At 44.2% G+C, this 22,659-nt stretch overlaps 1 protein-coding gene across 1 annotated transcript in view; it reads left to right on the forward strand.

Moving 5' to 3' along the window:
* Positions 1–22,659, forward strand: part of RASA3 (RAS p21 protein activator 3) — a 126,807-nt gene that overhangs the window by 77,927 nt on the left and 26,221 nt on the right. Inside the window, exons 6-8 of the mRNA XM_081858081.1 lie at positions 9,820–9,900; positions 11,939–12,011; positions 16,191–16,270. Coding sequence (XP_081714207.1) covers positions 9,820–9,900; positions 11,939–12,011; positions 16,191–16,270 — 234 coding nt within the window. The remainder of the gene's footprint in view (positions 1–9,819; positions 9,901–11,938; positions 12,012–16,190; positions 16,271–22,659) is intronic.

The raw sequence follows: 22,659 nt of genomic DNA on the forward strand, positions 1-22,659 counted from the left end.
TTCTGTGGCGTCAGCGCTTGCTTCAGCTTGCTTCAACAGTGAGCAACAGCGAGGCTACAGGGCATGATCAGTCTGCGTTGGAAGACTGGACAGCCAGGGATCTGGTATTGTTGTGGTGTGTGTGAGGTGTGCTTGCTGGGGTAGTTGTTGTGAGACTGGCAAGAAACCATCTACTGCATGACCGCCGCAGTTTGGGCTAGCTAAAAGGACATCTTTAAAAAAACTGTCCGCTGCTCATGAACTTTCTTCATACATTATATTTTGCAGGGATATATTTTAAGTTTACAAACTTTTAAAAGTCAACTTAAATTACCTGCATCAATTCTAGATGCCATGCAGATTTTACAACCTGCAATAGATGGAAGATACCCTTGAACCTGTCATATTAACATGTACACACTTCACTATAAACTGAGTAGTGATGCAACTTAGCACAAACAACACTATTGCAAAGGAATATTAACTGCCAGTGTTCCCATGACCTAATTTACTGTACCTTTAAAAACACTGAGGATATACAGAGCCTGTCTGCAGTGTTGAAAATGGGACAAATTGACCATAACTGCGATCACAGACATATATATATATTTAAATCACAGACAATATAAACTCAAAAGTGTTAATTGAGCTAATCTATTAACTGCATGTTTTAAAAAGTGGATTCATAATATTTCATTTTAAAATGAGTGTTGCCTTCTGCATGCAAAAACCATTGGTACTGCCATAGTTTGAAAACAAGCAATATGCTTTGTTGCTTCCCAAGAAAGTGGTTTGACTATGAAAGTTTTGCCTTGCGTTTCTGACAGCTATTGATACTTGTAAGGATATTTTTACTTGGTCATCTGTAGCAAATGTGAGTCATTCTCGTAAGTGACCAGGCAACACAGTTTTTATGACTGGTAGAAAAGTGGCTGTTTTCCACCACTCCCCCTTTTTCTTGAAGGTCACAATGTGTGGAGAATAGCATAAGCATTTATCAGCCGATGAGCTGGCAAGATTTTTGTGAGGTAGTAAGTTTTTGGGACTTATTTGTAAGGTACAAATTCAGATTGGTGAGCAGATTGATTAGCCAACTACAAGGAAAAATGCACGACATTGTTGCTAACCTTATACACTTGAATAATCATAAGCTCACTCCTTTAAATTCAGATAATCTAGTCTCTAATGCAAAAGAATGGAGCCACGAATTATCCTTCCTCTCTCTCACACCCCCTTCCCCCCTTGCTGCTATGTTTAGTTCCCATTGTTTTAATGATGAGCATTTGAAATCTGACAAAAATGAGTTGAAGGTTCTGTTCCGACCCATATTTATGCATCCTTGAAATCTTGGGTACCGTTCACTGGGGATTTTTTGTGTATGAGCCAAATTAGAAGGGGTGCGAGAGCACAGATGTTCTAATGTACTGCTGCTGTTCATTACAGTGAGACTTCGAGTCAGTTTGTTTCTATACCTTTTTATGCTGGAAGTATATCTTAGGCAGGGTTATGAGGTAATCTGTGAATCTGAAGCAGGGGGAAATGTCTGCGATGATCACCACAGATACCTTGAATCCTGAACTAAGGCGCTCTTATCAGTGACTGTGTCAAACAGCCCATTTTTCAGTTCCTCACTAGCTGTCAGGAACAAAGAGATGAGACTCCAGGGCAGCTTCCTTTTCCTGCGGAGGGCCTTTCCGTTCTTTTATTTGATCTTCAGCTGATTTGAGCATTCCTTTCCTAGAGTGAATGGCCTGTAAAGTGGCTCAATGGCCCTTTTGCTTCATATTGTGGGTGTAAAAGTCTAGGAGAGATAATGGGAGCCCAGGGAAGATAAGCTTTAAAAGGCAACTACAACAAGACAGGATATATAATAAGATCAGGACCCCTCAGCACAGCAGTGCAAAGCTGGGGTGGGAAATCTCCAGCTCTCCAGATGTGGACTCCCAGCAGCCCCAGTCAATTTGGGAAGAAAGGGAAGCAAAGATAAGCAAACTTGAATGAGCCGGCATCAGAATGAACTGCAGTGCAGACATGCTCAAATAGCTCCCACAAGTTTTGATTTTTCCTGCATTGCAGGGCGTTGGACTAGATGACGCTTGGGGTCCCTTCCCACTCTGCAATTCTATGATTCTAGTGCATTTCCCAGACCTTCATTTACGGCTGTCTCTGACCTTTTGGTGTTCTAGCACACAGTTCCTGGGGGGAGAAGTTCCATGGCTCAGTGTTAGAGCAAATGTTTTGCATGCAGAAGATTGCAGGTTCAATCCAGCTTCTTTTGTTGTTGTTGTTTAGTCGTTTAGTCGTGTCTGACTCTTCGTGACCCCATGGACCAGAGCATGCCAGGCACTCCTGTCTTCCACTGCCTCCCTCAGTTTGGTCAGACTCATGCTGGTAGCTTCGAGAACACTGTCCAACCATCTCGTCCTCTGTCATCCCCTTCTCCTTGTGCCCTCCATCTTTCCCAACATCAGGGTCTTTTCCAGGGAGTCTTCTCTTCTCATGAGGTGGCCAAAGTATTGGAGCCTCAGCTTCACGATCTGTCCTTCCGGTGAGCACTCAGGGCTGATTTCCTTAAGAATGGATAGGTTTCCTCTTCTTGCAGTCCATGGGACTCTCAAGAGTCTCCTCCAGCACCATAATTCAAAAGCATCAATTCTTTGGCGATCAGCCTTCTTTATGGTCCAGCTCTCACTTCCATACATCACTACTGGGAAAACCATAGCTTTAACTATACAGACCTTTGTTGGCAAGGTGATGTCTCTGCTTTTTAAGATGCTGTCTAGGTTTGTCATTGCTTTTAAGTAGTGCTAATAAAGGCCCCTTTCTGAAACCCCTAGAGAGTGACTGGCAGTCATTGTAGAAAATACTGAGTAAGGTGAGCCAGCGAGTCTGATTTGCTACACGGCAACTCCCAACGTTCCTACTACACATCACTGAGCAACTGAATTGTTGCATACATGCTGTTAGCGCTTCCGGGACTCAGTGTGATATTGCGACAGGTGAGAGCAGTTTTCATAAGCCTTAGCAGTGAGTTAAAACAAAAGGCAGAATTTCAGCTTTCGCAGACAGTAATGTCATCTCCTGCCCTCTCCCTCTCTGTGTCTCTAAATCAGCACATGCATTTTGGCCTAAATAGTTAAGCTGTTATTGTTTGAGCCCTGAGGCAGTGCTGGCTTCTAACAGATGCCACAGATTTCCGCACACATCTCACTCCAACAGTGATTATGAGGTGAAAAAGCATTAGTGTTGATGGAAGGTTTGCCCTAAAACAGACGTGGTTGACCTGCCTTCTATTTCCAGCACTACCTAATAAAAGGCTCTTCTTAAATACTTTTTGAAGCATAAACCCGAGAGCTTCCCTGAAGATAATTCACAAGTATAAAACACTTTACGTACTGGAAATTGGTGTAAAGGTAAAAGGTAAAGGGACCCCTGACCATTAGGTCCAGTCGGGACCGACTCTGGGGTTGCGACACTCATCTTGCTTTATTGGCCGAGGGAGCCAGCGTACAGCTTCTGGGTCATGTGGCCAGCATGACTAATCTGCTTCTGGTGAACCAAAGCAGCTCACGGAAACACCGTTTACCTTCCCGGCGCAGTGGTACCTATTTATCTACTTGCACTTTGACATGCTTTCGAACTGCTAGGTTGGCAGGATCAGGGACCGAGCAACAGGAGCTCACCCCGTCGTGGGGATTCGAACCACCGACCTTCTGATTAGCAAGTCCTAGGCTCTGTGGTTTAACCCACAGTGCCACCCACGTCCCTGGAAATTGGTGTAGAAATTATTAAAATAAACATCATAAGGAGAACCTGGATGGCACTGGCCAGGGATGGGGAACCTGTTGCCTTACAGATGTTGTGAGATTCCCACTTTAGTCCCAGCCAGTATGGCCACTGGTCATGGACGATGGGAGTTGTAGTTCAGCATCAGGTTCCCTACTTGTGGTGAAACCCAAAGCTCCAGTCTAGTACTCTTAACAAGTGGAATATATGAACCCTGCCAAATGCATCTGCAAAACTGGTGAATGGCCTTCTCCTTTTGTCTGTCTCCAGCATCTGATATTTAGAGATACACTGGACGTGAAGCCATTCCATTGCCCTACCATGACCAAAACAGTTGATAGACCAATCTGTCCCAAGAAGCTTGGTTCAAATGGAACCTGACACATGTGCCCTGAGACCGTGTGTTTGTGCTGACTGCCCTCAGAGCAAGGTCCTGATGATAGTGCATTTGAAACAGCTGGTGGCCAAGGTGATGGGAGTTGTAGTTCAGCAACACCCAGTGGACCAGATACCGTATTTTTCGCTCTATAAGACGCACTTTCCCCCTCCTAAAAAGTAAGGGGAAATATGTGTGTGTGTGTCTTATGGAGCGAATGCAGGCGGGAGGCTCTGCTCAGCGCTCCCTTTAAAGAGCTGCATGGAGCGTGTGTGCGGCTCTTGGGGGCTTTTCCCTGAGGAGGGAGAAGGGCTGCCTTCTGCCTTAGCCACACACAGCCTCTTCTGGGCAGGGGGAGCCTTCATCCCCCTGCCCGGGAAAAGCTGCGCGCGGCTATCCCATAAGCCAGGACAGCAAGAGGCCATCCCGGAAGCCAGATCCCTCTTGCTGTTCTGGCTTCTGGGATTCAGAATATTTTTTTCCCCTTGTTTTCCTCCTCCAAAAACTAGGTGCGTCTTATGGTCTGGTGTGTCTTATAGAGCGAAAAATATGGTACTTCCCACACATGCGCTAAGGTGAATCTTGGCTTTGCTCAGTGCTGCTGTGGCAGCAAAAAGGTCTGAAGAGGAGCAAAGCGGCCGCAAACTCCTTTCTTTGATACCACATGTGTGTGGTCTCACTTCTGTAGTGTTTGGTCCCAAGTGTACATAAGATTACAGCCTTGACCCCCCTCCCCCCCGCAATCATCTTTATTGGTTTCTCTTAATTTACATTCATAGAATCACTTTATAACATCTCAGTTCTCTTATGGCTAAACATGTATTTCTAAATAATAATAATAAAAAAAAACAATTGCGTGATTCATTCGTATTCCTTTTATTTTTGACTTCCCTCCCCTTCTTACTTGGGTCCTCAGTTTTACTTATTTGAGTGCCTTTCTTCACACGTCTATGAGTTTGCTTTCCTGTTTTTCCACTATATTTTAGTATTTTTTTCTTACAGAAGTTATTCTAAACCAGTCAAAATTTCAATTTCCCCATAATAGTCTTTCAAATATTGTTTGAATATATTCCAGTCTTTTAAAAATTTTTGTTTTGTTTGATCTCGTATCTGCCCAGTCAACTTGTCCATCTCCGCGTACTCCATTAATTTGGTCAACTAATCTTTTTTGGTCGGTAAACATTCCCTTTTCCAGTTCCTTCTTTTATTTTCCCCATCTCAGTGTTTTTTTTAACTGGGATGGGATGGGATGTAGAGAGGGGGGTGTATGGCAAGCACAAATTATCTGTTTTTCCATCTCAGTGAATAGTGTAACCGCAGTCTCTCCAATATAATACGTGATGCACTGTTTTGCTTCAGAGAGCTTCTGACTCTGTCCCATGGAGCAATAGCTATAGCAGGTCCCAAGGTCTCATATTCATTCACTGGTTATCAAAATGTTGGACTTGGGGTTTATTGTGGGATTTCATACTTAATGCACTGAAGCAGGGATGTTTTAATAACTGACCTTTAGCTGGAATTTACAGAGGAGTCAACGCACAGCCTTTGATTCCCCGCTTTCTTTATTCACTTTTAATTATATGCACACAACTGGGATTAAACCTTTATACAGTTTTTATTTGATGTTCTCCAACTTGTGGATTATTCAAGAGTAGGCAACATGTTTATCACAGAGGAAACTGGGTATTAGCAGTGCTATTTTTCTAGAAAAAGAGGTGTTGGGACTTATCATGAATACCTTCCTTGGCTGGATCTACACTGATCTGAAAAAACAACACCGCTAAGAAAAAGTTTAACAGCTCTCAGTGGAATTTTCCATTGCCTGCTGTACAGCACCCCCTGGTGCCACACTTTTATAAAGCATTTATAATGTTATAACGCAACAGTATAGATGAGTCCCTTGTTCTCTTAGAATGGCAATGGTGCCCACCTGAGATGTGCTAGAACTGTGTTCCCATGAGTTCCAGCTGGAAAAAAATGCCCTGAATATTAGGAAGATGAGCTGGAAGGCCGTAGATCATGAGCTCATATTTTGGCGTTGTGCTAAGATTTTTTGAGAGGATCTTGAAAGGATCAGCTCTTGGAAAATTTCACACTCCTAGCATTTTTACCAAATACCATATTTTTCCATGTATAAGACTATATTTCCCCCCAAATTTTTTAAGTTTAAAAATTGGTGGTCGTCTTGCAAATGGAATGTTTAAAATATTAATTTCTTAATTTGGGGCTCAAAAAATAGGGGTCGTCTTATTCATGGGGGCGTCCTATAGGCGGAAAAATACGGTAATTATAACTGAGTTACCAAGCCATTCAGAAGTACATTTATAAGCCAGCGGGGTCAACTGATGAAGCTTCTGAAGTGTCAAGTATTTCTCTTGATCTTTTATTGTTATTTCTCTTCAAGGTTTTTAAGCAGAGTGTGTGGGGGGGAACGACCTGTCTGGAATTCCACAGCAATGATTGCTCCTCCACAGGGGGCGTTGGGTGATGACTCTTGGAGTTGCTTCCAATTTTACATTTCTATTATTCTATAGTCCATAAAATCTGGAGAGTACCAGGTTGGCCAAGGTTGTTTATATTGGAGGTAGAGAAATAGAAGGTTGTTTATATTGGAGGTAGAGAAATAAGATTGCACCTGTTTCTCACACTATCTATCTATCTATCTACATATACATAAATCTTTTTAGACTGATTCAATCATTTAAACAGAATGCTGAATATGACTAGATTTGTATAGGAGAAGAAAAGGGAAACCCAAACTCTAAGGCTGCAAGGTTGAGATAGAAAGGTGAACTCCACCTTGACTGGGATAAGGAAATAGATCCTGATTATTCCTTATGTTTAATTAATATACTTCAGCCTCCTATCCTCCCAATAATCATATAAGGGGAAGGTTGGGTAACAAATCTAAACAAGAATAAAAACAAAAACAACAACTGTAAAACAAATTCAACACCACAACAGAGTTAAGGATTAGTAACATTTCATTAAATGACAGTAAAGCCAAGTCTCTTAATTGCTTTTCTCCTCTCTGCATTTCCTGCTGTTATCACTCTGAAACCCCAGTGTCTTTCATCGGACCAATTCCCTCCATCTCTTCAATATTTTAATAGTCTGCTAGCCTAACCAGGGTTAAAAATCATGACCCTACACAACTCTCCTGTCTGTGATATGTGTCTGCTTTCTCTCAGTGTTTTTATTTCAGCTAACAGTGCACATTCTGAGGTCTTCACATTATAGCTTTGCACGTTCTCCTTGGATTTGAGGCTGTTTTAGAAACCAGCCTTTTCCCTGTAGTTTTTTCTTCATTCTAAATGTTAGAAATCTCTTCTTGTTTTCCTGCTCTTGAATTGTTCTCTCGTGCAAAACAAAAATACCTGCATTAATCTAGCAGAAGCTGATTCCATAGTAGATACATTACAGCTAGTTCTGTATGTATTTTAAAAAGTTCACCAAATCAGCATTATGCTGAAAGCATCTCTGTTTAGTGCACGTGCGTTCATTAAAATTCTTGACACATCTGCAGTGAAGAAAATGCAATCTGACTTCTATAATAACAAACTGGAATGGAGAGACTTTCTGAATGGTCTTTATAAAAAATAATAATAAAAAGCTTAGAGCCGTTTTATAATTGCCTCATAAAACAATTAAGCTACTAATGGACTAGGACAATATTATGATTGACAGTTTTATTTGTTTGCCGTCTATTAAGCATCCCAGATGGTGCTTCATGTTGTCAAAGCATATTTCTGAGGACTGCTTCATGCTTTACAACAGAAGATGGGTTCCTGCATTTCCAACAGTGACCAAACACTTAACTGTCAGTAATATTTGGTAGGTTGTGTATGCATCGAAACATACAGTAAATTTCTGTCCAGCAGCCCTAGACAGCCTGTTTCTGTGGCTTACTACATTGATGTTTGAAAAATGTATATTTTATTCGAGCATTTTGTCAGAGGTATTATTGTTATTATTTATTAAATTTCTATACTGCCTTTCATCCAAGGATCACAGGGCAATTTACAGTATAAAAACGCAAAAATACATACCACAGGAACAAACAGAAACAGTAGCCCCCTTGCAAAGAGTTTAAAAGGCCATAGATTCTTTAACTGGCCAAAGGCCTGGGAGAGGAGGTATGTTTTTGCCTGGCCAGTGTGGTGCCCTCCACATGTTGATGGTCTACAGCTGCCATCATTCTTGACCCCAGGGGTCAGCAACCTTTTTCAGCCGTGGGCTGAAAAACCCCTCAGACCATGTGGTGGGCCGGACTATATTTTGAAAAAAATGAACGAGTTCCTATGCCCCACAAATAACCCAGAGATGCATTTTAAATAAAAGGACACATTCTACTCATGTAAAAACACGCTGATTCCCGGACCGTCCGTGGGCCTGATTGAGAAGGCGATTGGGCTGCATCTAGCCCCCGGGCCTTAGGTTGCCTACCCCTGTTCTTGACCATTGGCCATGCTTGGGTGGGGCTGATGGAAGTTGGAGTCCAACATCTGGAGAGCAACTGGTTGCCCACACCTCATACATGCAGAATCCACTGTGTTGAAATAAGCTAGTTCTGGCAAACATTCACCTACAAAAAAACCGCATACATTTTTGTGAGGCTACATCTCCCTGGGCGGCTGTAGGTAGCATGCTTCAGCTTTTTCTATGAAACAAATGGCTAATTCAATATGCAGAAGAGCATGTAAACTTTGTGGTTTTTAAGTTGAAATTGCAATTAGCATTTTAATTAGAAAGCTACTGTGCACATTAAAACAGTTGTCCAATTTTCAGCAGCTTAATGGATGTGTTGCAGTTAAATAACATGACATACTCAAAATGATTTTTTTTCTTTTCTTTTTTGGCCAATTAAATCAGCGGCACCATGCCATTCACTTCAATTTTTCAGCAAGTCTTTTTATCAACCTGCAGTGGGAAGGCCACTATTCTTTTAGAAAGAAAAAGGCCTCCCACGTGTTGTGGATCACACAGATGTCTTTCCACATCTCTTCCTTCTCATCACTACCACAACATCTGCGTGTGGGCTGTTTCTCTGCACTTCAGAATAGCTTTGCTGTGGACATATTATTTTGGCTGCAAACAAAAGTTTATGGGTGAATGTTGGGTAAATTTACATTACAAATCTCTACTAAGTAAACTGAAAATTATATCACAGCAAAAGGTGAAGTGTAGTCTGGCACAGGTGAAAATAAAATACAATGCATGTGATGTTTAATTTTCTCTCTCTTCTTCTTCATCTTTTTGCCTCTCTCGGCAGCAGTAGACTAGGCTTATTCTTAAATCCATCACATTTGCAAATGATAAGTTAATAATAAAAATATGATGGCAGCTGTATCCCAAAAACTGAAAGGCCACAGGTTACCCGTCCCTGTCTTAAGAGTAAACTCTGTTTGTTTTTAAATGCTGTTTACAAAACTCCACTGAGGCATCTTTTGTCCCTCCCTATCAGCAGTAATTTGTCATAAATCCTTGATATCAGCTTGTGGCATTTAACTTAGAAAGAAATCTCACAACCCACAGACTCTATGAGAGGAAAACCTTGCTGGCTGGATTTGTCGTTCTGTATTCTTGAAGTAAAAGGAAGACTTTAAAAAGTCATCTTCTGTTGTATCTCCAGGTATCTTGTGTTGTTACTCTGTAATGATTTTCTTTCTTTTATTCAGAGTTCTTGAATGCCAAGGCTTGCCAATTGTGAATGGGCAGTGTGATCCTTATGCAACTGTTACCTTAACAGGACCATGCAGGTTAGTACTTAGTCGTTTATTCTGGTTTAGAATGATTTCTCTCTTGTCCAAAATTACTGGTACACATCCTAAGTGTGTACCAGCCTTTAATCCTATTCAATCAATGAAGTCAGGAGAACTCCTTTGTTAGGTGACGCCCGGGGGGGATTAACCATTCATACATCAAAGTACCAAAAGAACTGATTATTAGAATGCAAATGAATAAAGGGGGCTTAGTTTTTAGGAGCAGGAGAATTAGGAGGGAGAGTACCAGGAAGTGGAGAAGGAACCATTTTGGGCAGGTTGCCTGAAGGGAGGCTGGGAGAGATGCAATGGACTCCAGTGCTGCACTGCTGTGGGGAACAAGCCCCTCCTGCGATGACCATGTCACAAGAGCATTACTCCTTCCATGTAGACTAAAGGTGTAAATATGTGTAATTAAACCGTATTTCTAAAGGCACGAAGGTCTCTGCTGCATCTTGATTCTCACAGGAACCATAGACCCTGGTTGAGTATTTGAAACCCCCTGGAATCTTGGCAGAGATTGGGGCTGGCATCCAGTTTTTGTAACACTGGTGTCAGAAGTGGGGTGGTGTATAAAAGCATCGCAATTAAAAATGAAGCCAGGATCTTATTAAAGTACTGTGTGTTGGCATCAAATTGCTACTGACCTTTGTTGGTTGTTACTTTTTATTTTTGGTAACTTAATATTTTCATAGGCTAATTCTTTATATATGGGACTAACAACTTCACCCTTTTGGTGAACTGTTTTAAGGCACCTCAAGGTATCACTTTTGCTTTTCTTCTTACATTTGAGTTCTTCCTCCATCATGGGAAGAGAGAGTAGTACATCATTGGTCCTACCAAGGACCTGTTTAGAGCTCCCTCCTTTCCTATCTGCCATTTCTTTCTGTGTGCAGGGAGACTGGGAGCTAATCTTAGCTAATCACATACTTTCTTCCCTTGGCTTCCTCACTAAGGTAGGAAAGAAACCAGGAGGTGCTGCAATTATTTAAATACAGGCGCTTTCTTACTCTGAATATTGAAGGTGGTGGTTCCCCATTTAAATGTTTAGGACATGTTTTATTTTTTATTGTATTTTTTTTTTTTACTACTCAGGTGACTGCTGTCCTGAACTCCTTTGGGAGAATGGGTGGGATAGAAAGTTAATTATTATTATTATTATTATTGTGCATCGGCATTATGATCTCTTTAGATGCCAGTTCATCAGGACTTTTAATGGATAATCTGCAATGTTTCCCTACTCTGTTTGCTTTTGCTTGCTTCTAAAATATTTTGCTGTTTTTTTAAAAGGAATGTTACAGATTTTTTTTATAGCAATTGCTATGAGTTACTGTTTGGACTGCTGTTTTAAATGTTGTGGGCCACTTTGCAAGCTGTTGAGTGGAAAACCAAATGTAGAAATTGTTTAATCAAATGAAAATGCTGCTTTTGGTTCAAAAAAAACCAGTGAGATACCCATCATCTCATTTAGCAGGCAGTAAGGGAGGAGACCGTGTGTGGGACACGGGTGGCGCTATGGGTTAAACCACAGAGCCTAGGACTTGCCGATCAGAAGGTCAGCGGTTCAAATCCCCGCGACGGGGTGAGCTCCCATTGCTCGGTCCCTGCTCCTGCCAACCTAGCAGTTCAAAAGCACGTCAAAGTGCAAGTAGATAAATAGGTACCACTCCGGCGGGAAGGTAAACGGCGTTTCCGTGCGCTGGTCTGGTTTGCCAGAAGCGGCTTAGTCATGCTGGCCACATGACCCAGAAGCTGTACGCTGGCTCCCTCGGCCAATAAAGCGAGATGAGCGCCGCAACCCCAGAGTCGGTCACGACAGGACCTAATGGTCAGGGGTCCCTTTACCTTTTAAGGGAGGAGACTAAGCCCAGGGGCCCTGCTCCTAATCTTGCCATTCAAGAGGTCAAGGTAGATGCAACATCCAAACAGGCTCAGAGCTAAGTACTTTTAAAGTGAAGCAGCAGACTTCACAGGTACAAAACAACTGGCTGTGTTTTGGGTAATCGTTTTTTCTGCCGTTTACTTTTTCCTGCAGATCAGATGTCAAGAAGACTAAAGTTAAAAAGAAGACAAACAACCCACAGTTCGATGAAGTGTTTTATTTTGAGGTTGGTATTTAAGAAGAAAGAGTGATAAATTGCAATGCTGTGTGCATTGAGCTGTCGCCACTGTTGCATGCTGGGCCAGTTGCAACCTTTTAGAGGGTGTTCCAAACAGAGCCCGAGGTAGCTGTCTGTTGAGGCAGAAGTGCATCACTTTTCCAGGTGAATGGAGTTCTTCTGCATAGCAATACCATCCCCCCTCCGCAACTTGGCCCTTCTGAACCACTCATCCAAGCTTTGAATTAGTGCTGATAAGTGAGTGCTTTCTAGACTGTGGTTTTATAGCCTCTCCACCCTGTGTTTCTTGGTCAATGGTGGGAGGACTGTCTCACAGGAAATGTAAAAAAGCTTTAAAGGCAATAGCAACAAGCCATTCAAAATCTGAAGGTATTGGTTGCTTGCCAACATGCTGTAACACAAAAGCTCTCTCTTCGCTTCAATAGAAAGCACTCCCATTCCTCTGGAAATGCCTAGAACTTTGTGTAATAGGACCTTTTAAAAAAAAAAGATGAATGAAGGCAGGGCAAAGCCTAGCATCATTCAAAATTTTGCCACTCCCACCCACTTGTTCGTTGTTGTCTTGGTAGCGATTACAGTAGGAATACATGCAAACTTGGAACAGAACCTCAACCCAAACCTCGAATGAAGTTCACAATACTGTTTCCTCCTTGCATTGTGTTCTAAAAGAGCTTGTTGTAAAGCAAGCTTTAGCATTAGGTCTAAATAACTCATCGCATTGCCTAGCATGCAACTGCTAACCAGACATGAAGCTGCCTTGCCCTGAGTCAGATCATTAATCTAGCTCAGTGTTGTTGTCTGTTCCAGCCTCCCCCAACTTCTTGGCCTCAGATATTTTGGACTACAACTCCCATCATCCACAACCAGTCGTTTGGCCAAGCATCTGTTGCCTTCCAAATGTTGCTGGCCTACAGCTCCCATCATCATGGCTGGGGGTGTTGGGTGTTGGGAGTCCAGCAACATCTGGAGGTCTACAGATTCTCCATCCTTCACCTATATCATCTATTGTGCCTCAGAGCTACCTTTTAAGACTCTAAAGCAGTGTTGCCCAAACTTGGGTCTCCAGCTGCTTTTGGACTACAGTTCCCACCATCCCTGACCACTGGTCCTGGTAGCTAGGGATGATGGGAGTTGTAGTCCCCCCCCCAAAAAAAAGCTTGGGAAACACTGCTCTAAAGCGTGAAGTAAGGGTGTTTTGTCCTCCTCAGAACTATGGGCCAGTTGTGGCATTTTTTAGCTGATCAACCGGCAATTTTTGAGAGGCACAGTCTGACAATCAGTGCCTCATATCTTCCCATCAACTATTAGCTTTTCAAACACACACATTCCTCTTCCCAACTGGGAACATGTCCAGTTTGTTGTTGGTGGTTTTTTTGCCGATCTCAAAGGTTCCATGTTGCTACCCCTACCATCCATTTCTGCCTCATGAGTTGATAACAGGGCCTAGCTGCTTTTGTCTTGGCATCTGTGTTCAGAACTAGAAATGGTGGAGGGAATAGACAAGTTGGTATTTGGCGCAAGGAGGCAGCAGCTAAGAAAGGCCGTATCAGAGTGTATCCTAGCAAATTATCTTGAGGCCATAAGGATGGCTGTGTCTGCAGCCTTAAAGATTTGGATTCGGAAGGCTATGACCAATTTTTAAAGCTCTAATTAAATCAAATTTCCCCTGAGTCTGCCCTCAGTAATAGTGTGGATGTGTCCAAAATGAAATTAATTTTGCAAGTAGCTGTGGAGAGGTTTTACAAAACAGTGCAATAATGATGCTGACATAGTTTGGTATATTGAATTACTGTACTCTGTTGCTCCAAGGTGCATTTAAGTTAAACACATAATTTAGAACTGCTTGTTTTCAGTGCTTCTACTTCCCATTATTTTCACGATTTGCGGGAAATACCCTTTTAAATGTCTGTTTGTGTGGCTTTGTATTTGGAACAGTAATTTCACCTTCTTCGATTTTTTTTTAATTAAATCAGTTAAATCATTCTGGTAATACGTTTAAAAAAGAAAAATGTATCGCCAAGTTACTTTTGTGTGTGGGAAAGAACCAATTCTGACCCATAGAAACATTTTTCTGTTTTACAACAGGGAGGAGCCTTTGAATATATTCACATCTCGCTCACAAGTACAGTTTAAGCTGTGGTTATTGCTGGGTGGGGTACTGTAGTGGTAGTTTCTGTGTCATCCTCTGGTTAGAACTGAAAACCTCAAAGCTTTTGTTGCTGCAATCATGTTATGAGAAAGATCTATAGATAACCCAAATGTTAAAACAGTTTCCTCCTATGCTTTGCACACGCAGCTGCCTGTGTACTATTATAAGTGCATTGTGACGTGTGTGCTGTTAGTATATTCAGAAGATAACATCTATGTTAAATCAGAAAAACAGCTTTTAGGATATTTACCTCGATCCAAGAGAGTCAAGGTATCAACATGGTAGATTTGCAGACAACATTGGTTTGGCTAACTTATGTCCCAAATACGATGAATTCAACAAAAGGAAAAGAAAAACAGATAAATGCCGTTTGCTGTCTTTGAAACCCCTGTAATGACTGGCTCTAAGACCTATGGGTAAACTGGCAAGCAATTTACCCTGATACTATTTCTGCTGTCCTTTGCCCCCCCCTTCACCAGATGTTTTACCTCAACAATAAGGTAAGAAAAAGAAACTATGACACTCTAGGTGTAAAAAACAACCTGCTCCTTTTGTTTCCATTCCATTTTTAACAAAGGCAACCTGTATTTATTTTGTTTAATGTGTGCAATAGTGAGCTTGTTCCCCTCCCTGTTTCTCCTGATGTCATCACAGCAGGTGATTTTTGGTAGCTATATTGAATATCTTCCCTCCCTAATAAACATCCAACAATTTTAAAGGTTTTTAGAATTTAGGATAGATTTGCCAGTTTCCCACAAGATACTGCATTCAGAGTGGCTCACAATTAAGATTTCCAGGCTAACCTTTAGTTTTAATGTGTTTAATGGGAACAATTCCTTTCCCTTTTGAACACCTATTATATGCCATCCTGGAGACACATGGGTGGGAGATTGAAATTTAAATTAGGGTGGTACTAAAGGTAAAGGACCCCTGGGTGGCTAAGTCCATTCAAAGGCGACTATGGGGTTGCTATGCTCATCTCGCTTTCAGGCCGAGGGAGCCGCTGTTTGTCCACAAACAGCTTTCTGGGTCATGTGGCCAGCATGACTAAACCGCTTCTGGCACAACAGAAGACAGTGTTGGAAACCAGAGTGCACAGAAATGCTGTTTACCTTCCCAACGCAGTACCTGTTTATCTACTTGCGTGCTTTCGAACTGCTAGGTTGGCAGAAGCTGGGACAGAATAATGGGAGCTCACCCCGTCGGGGACTTGAACCGCCAGCATTCCGATCAGTAAGCCCAAGGGGCTCAGTGGTTTAGATGACAGCGCCACCCGCATCCCCTAGGGTGGTAGTAGCTAAGCTCTTGTGCTGGTAGGGCTTTGTTTCTGCCACAAGCCCTGTGTTTCTCAAGGGTGACACCCGGGCATTGGTACTAGAAAAGGTTGTAGAGCAGATAATTTAGCAGTCAGTCTGTGAGCACTTAGAAACGGATGCTGTGATAACTAAAACCCAGCACAGGTTTCTCAAAAGCAAGTTATGCATCATCAACATCCTTACCAAACCTCTACTTAGCTGGGAAGAAGCCCATTGAACCTCCAAAGTGGCTTTCTTTTGAGTAGTTATGTATAGGACTGCATTGAAAATAAGTGAATAGCTGCAGAGAAACCATTTTCCAAATCAGATTGTCAGCTCTTCTCCTTTTTCGTTTTGTTTAAAGAAGTAAGTCTATGGTATGAAAATACGGACACTGTATTTTGAGGTTTAGCAATCATCATGATAAAATTGTTGTAGATCTGAGACTGCTGTAGATCTTGCTGCCAGATTTCAAGGGAACACTTAGTATGGTTGACATTATGTGGTTTAAACTGGAAAGTGGGATATACTTAAGTATGTATGTTCAGTAATGTATTACCTATTCTAAAAGCTTTTGGATATGGTGAAACAATAGAGGCTTTACACCTGTGAAACTAGTGCAGTGCGTAATCTGATTGTGCTTCCCTATATATAGTGACTGTTTAATGAGATTATTGTTAACTAATGAGATCCTACTATCTTAACATTTCTTACCTGCACTAGGTTACGAGACCCTGCAGCTATAACAAGAAATCTCATTTTGATATTGAAGATGCCGATGAAGTTGACAAGATGGAAATCAGGTAAATTCATTGCATGCACAAAAAAGGCACTCCCATCCCCATAAGGGTTGTGCAGAAAGTGTGAGCGGTCTCCACTTCTTCGTGACCTTAAACAGGTCATTTCTCTTTCGTATTTCTTCTCTGAGATAACTATTACTTTTGTTTCCTGGGCATTGTGCATTATGGTATGGGTTTGAGCCCAGCGTCAGCATACATCATGGTCAGCCAAGTGCTAGGGCCACAGGGAGACCCGCCATGGCTGATGCTGCCACCCCTTCAAACAAACAAACAAACAAACATTACTTTTATGGCCCAACACCAAGAGGAGAAGAAACCTGGAAGAGGCGCTGAAGTTGTCACTGTCTTTAGTTCATCATAATGGCTCTGGGCAGAGGAATGCTAGGTTGGATTTGTGGCCCAGAGGCATTGTGGGTGAATGAAAATGGCAGCAACTACAGTCGACAAACTACAGTGTAGTCACTGCAGCTTCCGGTGACAATTGCTAGAGTATTTGTGTACCAAACGTTAGGTAACTAGTCTATTGCTGTGGTGATCCAGCACAAAAAAAAATTACTGGAACCTGAACAGACTGGTTAAAACCAGTCAGGTAGTAGTTTCATCGTCACGACAAAGGTTGTTTCTTTGTTTTGGAGCTTGATGGGTGTGTTCCGCTTCCCCTCCCCCCCATAAAGGTTGTTTCAATTATCTTTATATGACAGAATCTGAAAAGACTCTTTCATTGTGTCTAAGAACAATATAAAGCAGTTCCGAGTCTTGTTGGGAGCACAAAGATTGTATTGTATAGAAGTTTATTAAATGATGAGATGGTGCTTCAGTAATAATAGATAACAAAACCGATTGGCAGTTGTTTGGGGGTAGGGCAAACTCCCGATTTTTTTTGTTTGTTTTATCTTTAAATAATGGGAAGTTCTGTTTTATAAATGTTCATTCAGTGGATTGGATTCCTCTGAGTGTTGATTCGCTTTGAACTTACTATTCCTTTTTTTAAAAAAAAGCTTTTTGGTTCCCAGCAGAGATCAGCGCAAAGCAAGCAAAACGACAAGTGAATGGCTGGAGGTTAAGCCATTAAGAATATAATGTTCGGAAGGGAAGATAAAAGCTAAACTGGCAGTGTAGTGTAGTGGATATAGAGGGGCACACCAGTGAAACTCACAGCGAGGACTTGGGCCTGTGTCTCTCCCTCTCATCCTAACCAACCACACCAGAGATTGTGAGGATAAAACAGGAGTGCCCCCCAAACTAATCTGGTCGCTTTGAAAGAGGGATGCAGTACAAACATGCTTTAAAATGCAAACCTATTGCAAAGGGTTGCTGTTGCTTCCTTTTTTCTTTTCTTTTTTTCTTTGAATGTGTATATCTTTATTGTTTTAAAATACATACATTTATGCCAGGAAAGCAAACAAACCAACAGACAAACATACAAATAAAAACAAACAAACAAACTATAAATTGACAGACAGTAGCAATATATGAAACAACACAATTCTTATAACTAACATCCTTTGTACCCCCAATGATGTGAAGGATTGTAAAACTTGTAAAACAAGAAATTAAAAATGACTTCCAATTAGTCTCGCTGTACTTTATCTGTTGATTATCTTATACCGCACAGTTACATATTTCTTATATAGTTTCTGTTAACTTCCCTACAAACTTGTATTTATACAATGCAAGGTTCAGCGTAATTCTGCTAAGAAGTTTCCTTTTATACCATAATTTTTAAAGCATTCTTTAAAAATTCTCCAGTCCTTATAGACTGTTTGTTTTGTTTGGCCTCTTATCCTTCCTGTTGTCTTTGCTAGCTGCACATATTCTACCATTAGGATTTGCCAATCCGCCATGCTAGGTATTGCTGTATTTTTCCAATTTCTTGCTACTAAGATTCTGGCTGCACTAAGATTCTGGCCTCACTTCCTTATTTCTCAACCCACCTAGCAAGAGAGGAAACTCTAACTTTGATTTCCACCATTCTTATCATACATTGGCTGCCTCGTGCTAAAATGGTTACTGGGTGAAACGCCAAATAGGTTCTGCTGAGCTGCTTCAGTGGTGTACTTATTTTTTAACCTTCTGTTTCTTTCTGCTGAACAGGCCTACCCTGTGCTATTTTCAGCTGAGCGCTCTAGTGACTCTTTGAATACATTACTTCCTTTTAAGATTTTCTTTTTCTTTCCCCTGTTAGTAAACTAAGCCTTTAATTGCAGCCGACTCCTGTTACGCAGATTTATTTACACATCGTAAAACAAATCAGTTGCGTACTTTAAGAATGCTTGTCACTTCTCATATGCTTGCTGCCGTTTTGTTCTTAAGCCTGCTTTTAAAATCTGTGTTTTTAATTGAAAAAAGAAAACTGTTATGTACTGAGTTGAATAGGATCCAAACTGCAGCAGTCTGATTGGTCCTAGAACAATAGGCTCCAAAAGGCAGCAGTCTGATTGGTCCTAGAACAATAGGATTCAGAATGCAGCAGTCTGATTGGTCCTAGAACAATGCAGCAGTATGATGGTTAGCAGGAACCACCCAATCATGCTCCAGATAGAAGTGAATCCACAACCTGATTGGCCTACAGTAGAATCCTGGAATTAGCCAATCATGTGCAGCCCATTGTGTAAATAATGTATATAAAGCAGATACTTTGAGGGGACATTCATTCATTCCTCCTCACCACTATGAGCTGAATAAAGAGCATGAAATCACTTTGCGACTCTGAGTATATTTCACTGGCGACGAAGGTGGGATCCCGCTGAGCTGACTGCCACACACAGCACCGCAGCACCGCCACCTGCCGCACCGCTGCCTCGCACCGTGTATCCAGGCTTCAGCTCCGGGACACAAGGAACTCAGAATGGCAACTGACAGCAGCTTCTCGCCATTCAACCCAGCATCTGGAGACTGGGAAGCGTACGCCTCCCGTTTCACCTTCCTCCTAGAAGCCAAAGGGGTCACCGATGAAGAAGACGCCAAGAAGAGGGCAATATTCTTCAGCGTCTGCGGAGAGGAGACATTTGAAATCGCCCGGGCTCTCCTTGCGCCTGAAGACGTCGCTACTGTTCCATACAAAACAATAATGGAACAGCTGAAGGGGCACTTTTCGCCACAGCCCTCAGTGGTGGCTCGTCGAAATGCCTTCTACGCAAAGCGGCAAGCCCCTGGGGAAACCATAACTGGGTTTGTGACCTCTCTCCGCCAAGCTGCCCGGTTCTGCAACTTCTCAGAGCTGGAGAACATGCTTCGTGACCGCCTCGTCGGTGGCCTGAAGGATGAGAAGCTGCAACGACGCCTCTACGCTAAGAAGAACCTAACGTTCCAGGTCGCTCTGGAGGAGGCCCTGGCAACGGAAGCTGCTGAGAGGTCGACGCAAGAGGCACGGCTGAGCCAGCCGTCCCAACCGAGGGTCCACCACGAAGACCTCACCAACGACTCGGGATCCGACAGGGAGGAGGTGCACCGAGTACAGCAGCGCACTCAAGCAGCCCACATACCACAGCTGCCTCGACGAGAAGGAGGGAACTGCGCAAGCTGTGGAGAAAGTCACGAGAGGAGGACCTGCCGTTTCCGCAACGCAGAGTGCAGGCAGTGCAGAAAATTGGGACACATCGCCCGGGTGTGTCGGGCTCGGCCCACCCGAAGCCAGGCATCAGATGACCAATCCAAGAGCCCCAGGTCCCGGGGCCCAACGCACCAAGGCAACTCGACGGAGCTCACAGACTTCCAGGTATACCAGTTGCCCCACCCCAACGTAGAAAAAAATTATGTAGAGGTACAGATAGAGGGGGCCCCATGCCGCATGGAGCTTGACACGGGTTCAACTCTATCCATAATCTCGGCAAGGACCTTAAGGAAACTGTGTCCTACTGGGGGTCCCAAACTCAGGCCGGCCCCATTCACCCTCCGGGACTTCCAGAAACGTAAGGTCCCCACAATGGGGGTGGGGACCTTCAGGGTGCAATACCGAGGGCGGACGCGGCAACTGGACTTGCTTGTGGTCAAGGGCCCCTACATTAGCTTACTGGGGTTGGCATGGTTTGGACCACTGGGACTAGCCATCACCGGGGTGAACCACATGAGCTTACAAGTGGACGTGGACGCCATATGCAAGGAGTTTCCGGGGGTTTTCGATGGGAAATTGGGACAGTATACGGGCCCCCCCATTGCTCTACAGCTTGACCCCGCAGTACAACCAGTCAGGCTCAAGGCCCGCCGGGTCCCATTCGCCCTGAAACCCCGTATAGACGAGGAATTGGACCGACTCGTGGAGCAAGGAGTGCTGGAGCCGGTGCCTAATGCCCCCTGGGAAACCCCAATCGTCACACCCGTCAAGCCTAATGGTTCGGTCCGCATCTGCGCAGACTACAAATGTACCATAAACAAGGCCCTCATGGCCCATGCATACCCAGTGCCAGTGGTCAGCCATGTCCTTGCCACCCTGGCTGGGTCGAAAATTTTTGGCAAGCTGGACTTGGCCCAAGCATATCAACAGCTGCCAGTAGATGAGGCCACAGCAGAGGCACAGACGATTGTGACGCACAGAGGAGCGTTCAGGGTAAAGCGGCTGCAATTCGGGGTCAGCGTGGCACCAGGCATATTCCAGAATCTAATGGACTCTCTCCTTAAAGGGATTCCTGGTGTCACCCCCTTCTTTGATGATGTGTTGATTGCCGGGCCCACACCAGAGGAGTTTGAGGACCGCCTCCGCACTGTTCTGCACCGTTTCCAGATGGCGGGTCTCAAGGTGAAGCGGGAAAAATGTCTACTAGGAGTGCCTCAAGTGGACTTTCTGGGATTTATGGTGGATGCAGAAGGGGTTCACCCGACTGGGGACAAGGTACGGGCCATTTGTGATGCCCCAGCGCCCAAGAACAAGACTGAACTTCAGGCCTTCTTGGGATTATTGAACTTTTACCATTCCTTCCTTCCCCACAAGGCGGCGGTAGCGGAGCCCCTACACAGACTCCTGGACAAGCGGGCCCCTTGGGTGTGGGGCCAGCGCCAGGAGGCCGCATTCCAGGCAGTCAAGGACTTGCTTGTCTCAAACTCGGTCTTGGCACACTTCGACGAGAGGCTGCCGGTGGTGCTAGCATGCGACGCCTCGCCCTATGGCATCGGCGCTGTCCTGGGACACCAACTCCCGGATGGAAGAGAGGTACCGGTAGCATACTTTTCCCAGACACTCAACGAAACCGAGCGGAACTACTCGCAAATCGACAAGGAGGGTCTGGCAATCGTGAAGGGAGTAAAAAAATTCCATGATTTCTTGTACGGGCGGCCCTTCACCGTGGTGACTGACCACAAGCCGTTGCTTGGCTTGTTTGCCCCCGAAAAGCAGACCCCCCAAGTGCTGTCTCCTCGCGTCCTCAGGTGGTCAATTTTCCTTGCCAGCTACCAGTATGCACTGATTCACCGCCCTGGAAAGGCGATGGGCCATGCAGACGCCCTCAGCAGGCTACCACTACCGGAAACAGGCCCCGACCCAGCACCTGCACAAGAGGTTATGAGCCTGGAACTGCTTCCTGACCGCCCCATTCAGGCACAAGAAGTTGCACACCATTCCAAGAAAGATAGGGTCATCTCCCGGGTCCTGGACTGGGTGTGGAGGGGATGGCCCAGCCGCAGCCCCGGGCCAGAATTCGCCGGCTACACAACCCGCAAACATGAACTGTCAGCCCACAAGGGGTGCCTGTTATGGGGAAGCAGGGTCGTTGTTCCCCAACCCCTCCGCAAAAGGGTCCTCACAGCCCTACACGAGACACACCCAGGGGTAGTAAGAATGAAGGCCCTTGCCAGGAGTTATGTGTGGTGGCCGGGGATCGACGGAGAGATAGAGGCCTGGGTCAAACACTGCCAGGCCTGCCAGGAATCCCGCCCAGATCCCCCAAGGGCCCCAGTCCAGTCCTGGGAGTCCGCCCGAGCACCATGGTCACGCCTGCATGTGGACTTCGCTGGCCCCTTTCAGGGGAAAACATTCTTCATAGTGGTGGACTCCTACACCAAATGGCTGGAAGTCGCACTGGTACCGTCCACTTCTACGTCCGCAGCCATCCGGGTACTACGCAGGCTGTTTGCAACCCACGGGCTCCCTGACACTCTCGTCTCAGACAACGGGACTGCATTTACATCAGGAGAATTTCAAACCTTCACAGTGCAGAACGCCATCCGCCACATCCGTTCGGCGCCATTCCACCCTGCCACCAATGGCCAAGCAGAACGCATGGTGCGGACCACCAAGGACACCCTTCGCCGCATGACGCAAGGGGATTGGGAGTACCGCCTTGCCACATTCCTTCTAGCACAGCACAGCACCCCCAGCTCAACGACTGGCCGGAGCCCCGCTGAACTACTAATGGGTCGGCGCCTTGCAATCAGATTGGACCGCCTTCACCCCGATAGAG

This window comes from Podarcis erhardii, assembly GCF_964252035.2.
Source record: "Podarcis erhardii genome assembly, chromosome: 4".
NCBI classification, from domain to species: domain Eukaryota; kingdom Metazoa; phylum Chordata; class Lepidosauria; order Squamata; family Lacertidae; genus Podarcis; species Podarcis erhardii.